The sequence below is a fragment of the Echinops telfairi genome, unplaced genomic scaffold (assembly GCF_000313985.2).
Source record: "Echinops telfairi isolate 266 unplaced genomic scaffold, ASM31398v2 ScPeMD7_2010;HRSCAF=2546, whole genome shotgun sequence".
Classification (NCBI taxonomy): Eukaryota; Metazoa; Chordata; class Mammalia; order Afrosoricida; family Tenrecidae; genus Echinops; species Echinops telfairi.
The window spans coordinates 22,824,021-22,836,012 of NW_022105908.1; the positions used below are offsets into that span (position 1 = coordinate 22,824,021).

At 55.7% G+C, this 11,992-nt stretch overlaps 1 protein-coding gene across 2 annotated transcripts in view; it reads left to right on the plus strand.

Annotated features, from left to right (window-relative positions):
- Positions 1-11,992, plus strand: part of WSCD1 (WSC domain containing 1) — a 45,860-nt gene that overhangs the window by 24,270 nt on the left and 9,598 nt on the right. For both annotated transcript variants that reach the window (XM_045293421.1, XM_004716149.2), the window contains 2 exons: positions 10,351-10,510; positions 11,310-11,474. In XM_045293421.1, coding sequence (XP_045149356.1) covers positions 10,351-10,510; positions 11,310-11,474 — 325 coding nt within the window. The remainder of the gene's footprint in view (positions 1-10,350; positions 10,511-11,309; positions 11,475-11,992) is intronic.

The following is an 11,992-nucleotide window of genomic DNA, read 5'->3' on the forward strand; positions in this document are numbered from 1 at the left end:
AAGTCTTGGAAGCCCACAGGGGCAGTTCTAGCCTGACCTATGGGGTTGCTAGGAGCTGGACTCGACTCGGTGGCACTGAGTTTGGTTTGAGTTTCAGGGATGTGCCAGGGTTGTTCCTCTCCGAGGAAGGGTACTTTTGGAGGGAGTGATTTTTTTTTTTTTTGTCAGAGAGGGGAGCTTGGAAGCAGCAGCATGGGTTCATGTCCCCATGGCACTCTATCTTGGTCACTAAAACTCCCCAAACTCACTGTCATGGAGCCACTGCTCACTCATAGCGACCCTGTGGGACAGGGTAGAACTAGCCCTGTGGGTTTCTGAGACAGTCACCCATCCAGTTGACACCCTAACGTGTAAGCGCGGCACCTCCAGGGCTCCTGGTCAGCATCTTGGCACCCGGGGAATTGTGCCCTGGGGGTTGTTGTTGTTGCGAACTGCCCTCCAGCTGGCCACAGCTCATAGGCTCCCCACGTCCCGTGGTCCCTGCGCCATGCCTGTGAGCAGCTGCAGATCAGACCGCTGTGGTCGCTATAGGGATTCAGCCTCTGGTTTTACAAGCAGCCCACCAGGCCTTTCTTCCTAGTCTCTCTTCGTCCAGCAGCTCCACTGAAGCCTGCCCAGCCTCACAGCCATCCCTGTGCCTTCACTGTGCATGAAGGGTATGTGGATCTCCCACAGGGAAGGTGGAAATCCTACTGCTGAGCCCACGCTGTCCCGCCCCAGGGTGACAGACACAGAATGTCAAGATCACAAGCCCCACACTTTGTTATCATCCGCCTTTTTTCAGACTTACTGGGCACATGCCCAGCGTGCTTGCCCTTTCTGTGCAGAGGACCCCCTGAAGGATGCCCGCCAGTGCTGGTGGCTTGGGCCCTGTGGGTGTGTTTGAGGACAGGTTCCTGGCTTGGCCCCTGGCTAGACTGCTGTGCATGGCTGGCATCAGAACCACTCTGAAAGGGCCCTGTGTGGGCAGCAGCATCTGTCCTGTTCCGGCCTCCCCTGGATTGTTGGAAGGGGCTGGCCGGGTAGGCGTGCCCTCAAGTTCCATTGTCTCCATCCTACAGCTGTGAGCAGCCAAGTCATTATTTCCAGCATGAAAGTAGAAATTGGGTGTCGGCAGAACACACGGAGTGGGATTGGGCCCAACCCCTGTGCTGACACAGTGAGTGAGTGGGTGAAGCAAGGACATTCGGGAGCCGGGCGAGCCCGGCCAGCACTCAGGCAGCCAGCGGGGCAGCAGGCATGGGAAGGCTCTGAAGCCCGAGACCAGGGCAGTGCAGAAGGGATGAAGGAAGCGAGGTGGGGGCAGAGGTCCTCTATGGGCCCCTTCTGGAGATAACAAAGACCTGGCTCTGGAGTTAGGGAGTGCGAGTTAGGCAATCCTGGGCCATGGTCCTGGTGAATGCTTGTCACCGCTTCCAGCTCTTTCTTGGCTGAGACTGAAAAGGCACATTTTCCCTTCTCTGTTGAGGTCTGGTCATCTGCCCAGCATCCCTACGGCGTCCAGGCACCCGATGGATGGGAAAGGTTGTTCCGTACTCCCTGCCGCACATTGAGAGTGGCTGCCTGGCACTGCTGCCCTGTTCAGGATAGCCAAGCCCTTCCTCGCTGAAGGCCAGTGGCTTGGAGACTGTGGGCGCTCCAGCAGTGCCTCCCACCCATCGTCCTTTGGCTGATGAACACGCTGAAATGCCCAGTGGCAGGGAAGGGGTTAAATGATACCCAGGCCATACAGATGTCTATAATGCAGCCATTGGCGATGTGTTCAAGGATTTTATGATGGAAAAATGCTCACGTGGAATGATCAGTGGGGCCAAGCTAAAGCTGGGCGTGAGGAAGCCCCTCACCCTGGGTTCTGTGAGAGTTGGCTATGCCCTGGCTCTGAAAGCAGCAGATGTGAGAGGTGGGGAAAGAGGGGTGGGGGGCCGTGGGGCCCTCCCTGCAGCACCCTTACTTCTGAGCACCCTCTGAGCTTTATTTGTGGCCCAGGTTTTATTTGGGGGGAGGGTAACCTCCACAGTTTGGGCTGATTCATTAAAATGAATTTGCTCCGAGAGTCTAGTGTGACAGGGATATAACCTTTGGGGTGCTGGCAGCGTCTTATTGATCTGACTCTGTGCCAGCGAAAGGGGACCCGGCCAGGGTAATGCGCTTAAAAACCTGTGAGACGGTCCTCACTCCTTGTCTGCGATGCGATCGGAGACGGACGGGCACCTGCTCCTTCTCAGAAGCCTCCTAGAACCTCTCACCTCCTGCGTGGAGAGGTTGGGAGGTGAGAGAGGGAGCAGAGCTAGCAGCTAGCAGCATTTTTGCAAGTGCTGCCAACTTGGATCTGGGGCGATTCATTTCGAAGCCTGATATTTGTGCAGGAGCAGATAGACCCTTTTGGGAGCGTGCCTTATTCCCACCATGGGGCTTGATGAGTGAAATCTAATACCATCTGCAAACAGGTTACTAATATGTGAAGCTTCACCAGTTCGTGTGCCGTGTGATCCCGGGTTTGTTCTCCCAGAATCTGTTAGCAGTTCTCGTGACAACAGATGGGGAGAGGATGGAGGGGAAAGGACGGTGGGATTCTTCTTTGAGCCTCGTGTGGGTGTCTGTGCTGTGCAGGCAGGGTCTTAATGCCCTGGCTGCTTCCCCCTTGGCCTGTCTTCTAAGGGCCTTTGCTCATTTAAGGATAGCGCTACAGGACTCTCTCTACCTGTGAAAGAGAAAGTCACGTAGTCACGTGTGCGCGCGGCTGGCCAGCTGCTGTGCAGGACACTGCTGTGTATCCCAGCAGAGGCTGTCTGTCTTGAGGGGGCTAGTGGGCTGATGGGGGCAAACCGTTTCACCTTTGTCCAAGGTTGGACTGCTCCGAGCCTGGGTTTTCAGGCGGTTCCGTGGCAGACTTCTCCGCTCCCATTTAGGAGCCTGGGTCCTTTCTCTGCACTTGCTCCATCTGGGAGCCCTGGTGCGATCGATCGTGGTGACGCCTCGGGCTGCAATCCCCACGGTCAGATGTCGGAAACCACCAACCGCTCCTCGGCCAAGAAGGGCCTTTCTGCTCGCATCTAGAAAGACGTTCTTGGGAACTCAGGGCAGTTCTAGCCTGTGCTGGTGGGTGCCTGTGGGTCGGTGTCGACCCGATGGGAGTGAGTTTGTGAGGTTATTCCATGTGTGTGCTAAGCAAGTCCTCTGATGAGCTGGACTGGCGGAAGAATGCAGGACCACGTTTGGAGGCGAGCTTATTAACAGCTTTCCGTCTACAGATAACGCCTCCTTGCTGCCTGACAGTCCGGAGGACTTGGAGCACTGGCTGATGTGCATCAAAGACTGTACCTTTCAGTAGGGAGGACCGTCGTGGCAAAGAAAGCCTCAGTCCTCACGGCCTGCCCAGCAGACAACGTCGTGCTCAATGGAGAAAAGATGGGAGTCATCACGGATTCCATCTTGCTTCCAGCCACAATCAAGGCTCTTGGGAGCAGCCCTGGAGACATCAAAGGGATGTATTGCATTGGGCCAGTCTGCTGCACAAGAGCCCTTTAAAGGGCTGAAGCACGAGGGTGTCACTGAGGACTACGGTGCACGCGACCCGAGTCATGGTGATTTTAATTGCGTCGTATGCTGGAAAGCGGCTACGGAAGACCGCTGGACAAGAAATGCGTTTGGACCATGCGTTGGCAAAGAATAGTGAAAGTGCCACGGACTGTCAGAAGAATACAGACGTCTGCCTTGGAAGACGTGCAACCAAGATGCTCCCGAGAAGGGTGAAGACGGCGTGTCCGCAGGAGGGAGGAGTCCCTGGAGAAGGACATCACGCTCGGTGAAATAGAATCAAGAAAGAGATGGTTTGACACCGGGGCTTCGGCCGAACAGCAGCTGTGCGGATGGTGCAGGACCAGGCAGCGCCCCCTTCTGTTGCAACTGAGGCACTGACTCAGCGCTGAACAACACCAACATGCAGGAGACCTGGGCCGTCGTCCGAGGGAACACAGCTCTGGGTCACCGTGTCATTCACTTGGCGTGAGATTTGCCCCACCGTGAAAGTCTGGCCCCTTCCCTGACCCCTGCAGCTACCGTCATGGGCGCCTCCTTTCCCTGTGGTGTCTTTAATGTTCACACCTGGCTCCACGGTGAAGGCTCATCGGGAAACCCCACTCTGTCTCCCCGATGTCACTGAGAACCCATTGCATTTGTGTGTTTGCCTCTAAGGAGTGGAGTGGGAGATCCCTGGACTGGACTTGTAGGAAGATGACTTCCAATTCCATGGATCCCAAAGAGGTAGAGCTATTCTACCTCTTGGGGGTCTCAATTTCCCTTTCTCTCGACTCTGAAATCTCTACTAATAGGCATGCCTGGAGATCCTAAGAAAAGTGCTCAAAGAGGGATTACAAGAGAGTCAGTGAGGCTCAGATGGACCAGTGTGCTGGAGCGGCCTTGCTCCTTGCCTGTTGCAATGTCTCTCTCCTCTCTGGCCCTAGCCACACACCAAGCCATTGCAGGTGGATCGTACCACTCTCAGAGCCCTGCCCCTGCTGTTTGACGTTAGACCACTGACTCTGTGCCCAGGTCTCAGGCCCAGCCCTGGCTCCAGCCCTAGGCATAGACTGAACCCACACCTAGGCGCTGCCTGAGCCTCGACCTTGGACAGCCAGACTCAGGCTGGACACAGGATCACCATGCGGTGTCCATCTTGCCCTGAGCTCAGGCTAAGCTCTCCCTTGTTTCTACCTGAGCCCCAACCCTGGACACCCAGGCTCAGTGTGGACGCGGGATTAAGGTACAGAACCCACCCTGCCCTGATGCTGGCTGAGCCCTTGCCCAGCCCCTGCATAGCCCCTCTGTCCTCCACAGCAGGCTGAGCCCACACCCTCTCTGACCCTCATCTGTGAGATCGAAACAAGCCCACATCTGTGTCCCAGCTTTCTCTGATTCTGTCCCCTCCATCTTTTCTGCTCTCTTTCTCCCAGAAGCTTGGGATCGTGGGGGCGGTAGAGAGCGGGCGAGTTGGCAAAGGGATAGGATTCATCAATATTTAATTTTTATGGAAATCATGTCTTAGACATCCCCAAGGGGCGGAAAGTTGTTCTGTGTTTTCAGAATCCAGTGATGTTGCCGAAGCGGTTATGTTGTAAATAAAACCACATGACTGTCTGCAGTTCTCCCGCCGCTCTGCAAACACCCGGGAACTTGACAGTTTCGTCAATTCAAGGAAGCCCAAAAGGGTCGGGTCACCAGTGGGGGACAACCCCGTGCCTCCAGCCCAGGGGTATGAGATTGTGAGTCATGGATGTCACAGCGATGGCACAGCTGAAGAGGGAGACAGAGCCAGTGAATCCTGCTGGTGACACTGCCGTCTTCTGCCGAGGAACCACGGCACCGCTGAGCCCCCACCCCAGCCCCAGCCCAGGGTTCCTGGTGGTGGGAGTTTGGGTTTGCAAGTGCGCTCCACCAGATGGCCAACCCAAGCGTCAGACCCAAGTCCGTGGCCAAAAGCGTTGGGGTCGTCAGCTTCTGCAACGGACGTGTGCTCATCTGTTTGCTCATGCATCCCTTCGTTGACTCACCCATCAAACATTTATTGAGCATCTGCTGTGTGCTGGATGCTGTTCTCAGCCGCCAGGCTACAGGCATGAGCAGAACACACAGAAATCCCAGCTTACATGCTAGGGGATAGGCAGACTACAACAGATAAAATAAGTTAAGTATCGAGTCCATGGAGTGGTCAAAGTGCCGTGGAGAAAAATGAAACCGGGAAGGTAGGAATTCATCTCATCGAGATGGAAAGACTAAAAGTTTTAAATAAGAATGATCATAGCGGCTTGACGCATAAGAACTCAACCGTGGACAAGGCCCAGGTATCCGCCAGCAGGTGAGTGGGCCAGTATCTGTGGTCTGCCATGGGATGGAACATGTCAGCCACCACAGGGACAGCACTGATATATAAGCATGGTTGGCCTTCACAAGGGTGTTTTATCTGAATGGAAGGGAAAAACAGAAACGAAACCCACTGCCATTGAGTAATTTCGACACACAGTGAACCCTGAATCCTGAAGGAGGAGAGCGGAACTGCTTCTTCAGGTTTCCAAGACAGTAAACCTTTATGACAGTAGCCAGCCACATCTTTCTCCCAGGGAGCGGCTGGTGGGTTTGAACTGCCGGCCTAACCCACAGTGCTTCTCATGCTCCTTAGGTCAGGGGAAACTCACTGCCATCAAGTCTGTTCCCACGAATCGCAACCCTAAATGACAGAGTCGAATGGCCCCTGTGGGTTTTCAAGACTTAATCTTTACAGGAGCAGCTTGTGGTTGTGAACTGCTGACCTTGTGGTTGGAAGCCCACGTTGTAACCCACTAGGCCAACAAGACTCCAGTGGAAGAAGTCAGCTGCAAAAATAGATAAATCCCATATGACTCCATCTACACGAATTCCAGACGCATCTGGAGTGATGGGGATCAGAGTAGTTGCTGCCCTGGGGGAGGGAGGGTGGACGGGGAGGGTCATGGGGAGACTTTCTGGGGCTCAAGGGGAATTGCCACGTGTCTTGATGGACATTCATCAGTATCGATTGCATGGGCCACCACAGATCAGAGCATGTCATCTCAAATTAAAATGGTTTTCAGTTAAGAATGGTTTTAAAGCTCAGCAGCAGAGTAGCGTGTATGGCTGGAGGTAGTGATGCTGGAGGAGATGGAGCTGGGGCATGGGGTGACCAGGGAAGACTTGCTCCAGGAGAGGACTGGAAGACTCTTAAGGGAGAAAGAAGCTGGAGGATATTTGCATGGAAGAGCATTCCAGGCAGAGGGAATGGCAGGTGCACAGACCCCGAGGTTCAAGGAACCCCGTGGGATGCAGGGACAGCAGCACTGGCCTGGGGGAAGTTGGAGGAGAGGGCCCCGTGGAGAGGACGGAGGGTGATGGCAAGACTGGTTGCAATTCTCACGATGGGTTTTCACTGGCTCACATCAGCAGGGGGACTTGTTTCCAGAAAAGCCATCCAGGCACCGATCCAGGGTCAAGTCTCGGGTTTGGTTCTCTGCTGAGCAATGGCCTGAGGGTCTTGGGGGGCAGAATCTGGTTGAAGAGGCTGATTAGGCTCCACAGCCTTTTGTCCGGTTCCTCCTAAGTCTGATGGCATCTGTGAGGGGGACCTGGGGGAGAGGGGGGCGCCCTGCAGCTCTGACAGTCACTGGAGCTGTGGCTGAGAGCGAGGCCAGAGCCAGGACTGCAGCCCCGGTGGCTCACTGCAAGCCCACTGACTCCTTGCAGCAAAGCTTCTCTGGAGCTAATTGGTCCAGAGGAGCAGGACACCAAGGGTCCTTGGGGGAGGGGCATCAGCCCTTTGCTTGGTCTGAGTTTTAGGCCTTGCCGATGGCCAAGGCGAAAGATTTTAGGAAACCACTCAGGGTCAAAGGCGTGTCCTTGGCCGGGCTTCCAATACAATGAAGGGCCCGCTGAACTAGGGGAAAATAGATGAGCGTTTCCTTTCATGGCTGGCCTCAGACTTCTTCCTTCCTCCTCCCCACTCTCCATGGGGCAGGCCACAGAATCCCACCTCTCAGATGATTTGAGTTATGGTGGCAGTGAAGAATATGGACCAAACAGACCTGTCTCCGAAGAAGCGCAGCCAGAGTGCTCCTTAGAAACAAGGATGACGAGACTTGGTCTCATGTAATTCGGACATGCTGTCAGGGGAGCCCAGTCTCCAGAGAAGGACCTCGTGCTTGGTAGAGGAGAGGGCAGCGGGACGGAAGAAGACCTTCGACGAGAAGGATGGACACAGTGGCTGCAACCAGGGCCTCCGACATAAGAGCAGGTGTGGGAATGGTGCGGGACTGGCAGTGATTCGCTCGTGGTGAGCAGGGTCTCTGTGCGTGAAACTGACTCAGGTACCTAACAATAGACGAGGAAACTGAGGCTCCGACGGGCATCAGGACTTGCCCAGGGTGACACGGCAGTTGAAGTGGTACTGGCATTTGACGGGATTATAAACCGGGCACTTTCTCTTGCCACCCTGTGCTTGTGCCCTGGTCCCGCTGGACACAGAGCCCACAGATACCCAAAGCACGTCCGTACCCCACCCTCCATCCTTGGAGAAATTGGAGTGTCTGGCATCTGCAGAAATATCCTAGTCTCGCTGATATTCCCCTCTGCACTGTGGGGAAGAGGGCAGGGGAAACCAGTGGGAGGGACCAGAGAAAACTGAGGTACCCTGACTCTTCCAGGCTGACAGACTCGAGGAATCTGCCCATTTAACAGATAAAGAAACCGAGGACCCCAAAGATGACTGGCTTATGGTCCCATAGAATGTAAGAGTGCTTCCGATGTGAAAAGGAGCTCTGGGTTCTAGAAGCAGCTGTTGCACAGAGAGAGAGAGAGAGAGAGAGGGAGAGAGAGGGAGAGAGAGGCTTTGAGTGCAGTGTGTGAATAATGGAAAGCCGCCTCCCACCATCTCAAAGCATCTCCACACTGAACCCGGGAAAAATCCTGGGCAGAGGCAAAACTGCCCCTAATCCTGAGGCACTGGAAGGATGTGAAGGCTTGAGCAGTGTGTGTGTGTGTGTGTGTGTGTGTGGTGGGGGGAGGGGGCCTGTTGACACTGGGGGAGGACACACCAGCCTCTGTATGTAGGAGCAGCCAGCTGGGACAGGGAGCCTCCGGCAGCCCGTCCTCCTCCTCCCCCGGCCTCCTCAGAGCACCCCTCCCGCGCCATGCCCGCCCTCCCTTGGCTGAGAGGCTGTGTCTATTGTCTTTTCAGTGTCAAGAGCCTCCGCTTTGCCAAGCCACGCTCAGAAAACGCTATTGATCGCCTTTTATTTATTTATTTATGAGATCGCTGGAGGCAAAAAGAAAAAAAAAATACAGTAGGTTTTGTGCAGTGCTTCTCTGTGCCGTGAGAGGTTGTGTTCTCCCCCTGCATTTCTCCCCCATGCTTGAGTGCGAGTACGTGCACACACACACACACACACACACACACATACTGCCCCTCTCTCCACCCCAAAATGGGCCAGTGGACTGCAAGCTGCTTGGGCTATTGCTGCTGCTGCTGCTGCTGCTGCTGCTGCTGCTGCTGCTGGGGGCTATGGAAGCCATTCCAAGTGACCCCAGATGACAGCATGAAACTGCTGTATGGAGTTTTCGAGGCTGTAATCTTTACAAGGACAGAACCCTGATGGGTTTCAAGCAAGTTTGCTAACCACAAGGTTGAAAGTTCAAACCCACCAGCCAGTCCTTGGGATAACCACGAGACTATCTGCCCACGTGAAGATGGACAGTGTGGGCACCCAGTGGGGCAGTTCTCTGCACTGTCAGAGGGCTATGTGTTGGGACTAATGCAGCCGCCGTGGGTTTGGGGTTTGGGTTTGTTGACGGTCATCTTTCTGGTAACAGACTGCCAGGTACTTTCTCTCAGAACCACCGGACGGGTGCCCACCACCAAAAGACCTGTAGGATCCATGGGTGGGTGAAATTTTGAGGGTGCTATGCCAGGAGTCTTGGTGGTGTGGTGGTTTACACGTTGCGCTGCTAACTGCAAGGGCAGCTGTTCGAACCCACTGGCCACTCCGCGGGAGGCTTTCTACTCCTGTCAAGAGCTACAGTCTTGGGAACTCACAGGGACAGCTCTCCCCTGTCCTGGAGAGGCGCTGTGAGTCGGCATCCTCTATGGCAGTGAGTTTCGCTGCTTTAAAAAAAAAGAAAGGTGTGGCCCCTGAAGGTAAGGAAGCTGAGGATGCCTAGGTGACAGTGTCTCATCGCCAGTGTGCCCGGTGGATACGACAACCTTGTTGTTGTTGTTAGTGGCTGTCAAGTCAGGCCCAGCTCACGGTGACCCCACATACAACCCAACAGCACACCGTCCAGAGCTGCCCCGGCTTCCCAATCCATGACCACGGTGCCTTTGGAGTGCCTTGCAAACTCGTGGGCTCATCCCCCGGCACCGGATCCGACAGTGTTCTGTTGTGGGCCGTTGGACTTCCGTGGGCTGGTTTTCAGAAGTAGATTACCAGGCCTTTCTTCCAAGTCTGTCTGAGTCTGGGAACTCGGCTGTAACCTGTTCACCAGCAGGGCGGACCTGCGGTACTGGAACTACCAGTGACATAGCTTTGTCACCGGTTTGTTGCCACTTAGGTTTTGACCGTGTGCCTGACAGCCAGACCAGCTGTGAACTCTGGAGGGCAGAGTCCTGTCTAGGGGCCCCTTGTCTCTCCCGGGTGAGGACAGAGAGAAGGTGAAGGGAGGCTGGGCGCTCGTCCCGGGTGCCACCTGTAACAGTATATCCGGTGGCACTCGCCCAGTACCTGAGCGGGGAAAGGCCCAGCCAGCACATTCATCAAGGGATCTCTCTTCGTTCTCGGCTTATTCTTGCAGGAGTTCCCCTTGGCCATCCTCAGGGGCTGGGAGTGTTACTGTTCTTACCCCACGCCCCAGTTCAACCTGCGGGATGGAGTGGATGGCACCCTGTGCGGCCAGGAGCCTGAGGCCCAGCAGCAGGGGCCCTACGGCCAGGTCTACCAGACACCTGTGCAAGGTGAGCTCCCTGCTGCCACCACTCTTTGGGACCTTTGGCCTGTGGGGTGGGGAGGAGCTTTCAGGATATGGGGCTGTGGGTCCTGGCAGGGTGTGTAGGCTGTGGACCAGGCAGACTTCTGGCCTGTCCCTGCTAACCCCAGGAATTGAGAGAAGGGGAGTGGGGGTGGGGGAGGGGACCAGCCTTTTTGAAGCCCCTGCTATGACTAGACACAACCCCAGGTGTGTTAGGACTTGGCCTGGGATCTCATGGGCTCCTTATAGCACCCCTGCTTTGCACTACTAACAGCAAGGCCAGAAGTTCAAACCTACCAACTGTTCCGAGGGAGAAAGCTGAGCCTGCGTGCTCCTGCAGAGATGGGCAGTCTAGGCAATCCTAGGGAGCAGTTTGCTCCGCCCTGTAGGGGCGACGAGTCAGGATGGACACCATGGCAGTGGGTTTGGGAGATGCCGAGAGGTCATGTTCTTAGAAAGAGTCCCGCCCTGGCTCGTGGTTGGAGGTAGCCGGGTGTGTCGCCCTCCTCCCCTGTGACTGAGGGGACCCGGGTTTGTGGCCATAAGGACAGAGCTGGGGCCGAGGGCCACAGGACCTGACTCGCACCTCTACTGGTGCCCAGGGCGCAACCTTGTTGCTGAGATTTTTCTGTCTCCGACCACAAGCGTGTGCCGCCTGGCTGCAGGGGACAGCTCCTTCCCCTCCAGGGGCCTCCGCTGCCCCACCTGCTCATTGGGAGTCTTAACCTAGGAGGTCCTCCGCGGGGGGCTCCCTGAGTAACCCTGAGACCACTGCTGGGTTTCAGACACTCGGTGCACAGACCGGAAGTTCCTGCCAAGCAAATCCAAAGTGTTTGTGGCCTTGTCCAGCTTCCCGGGAGCCGGGAACACATGGGCGCGGCACCTCATCGAGCACGCCACCGGCTTCTACACGGGCAGCTATTACTTTGACGGAACCCTCTACAACAAAGGTAAGGCCCAGCCGCAGGGGGGAGGGAGGAAAGCAGCGTCCTGCACCACCACCCCGCTCCCCAGCTTTCCACACCAGCATGTGCATAGGAACCACCCCAAAGGGTGCGTGAGCACAGACTCTAGGCTGGACCCCGGAAGTGCTGGTTTCACACGTCCTGGAGGGGAGGGGGATGCGGGCTTGGCGTTGCTACATGCAGCTAGCAGGTGATGCTGTGCAGCAGACGTAGGGACTGTGCTTGGATCAGAACTGCAGGAGAGAACCCTCTGTCGCATTTGAGGGGTCGAGCTAGCAGTGGGGATTTCCCTCTCCATGCACATTTCTGAAATGGCCCATAATTTTCAGAACCCTCAGTAAGGAGCAAGGGGTAAGACATCAACATGGTGTGTATGTGTGCAAGGGGTAAGGCATCAACATGGTGTGTATGTGTGCAAGGGGTAAGGCATCAACATGGTGTGCATGTGTGCAAGGGGTAAGGCATCAACATGGTGTGCATGTGTGCAAGGGGTAAGGCATCAA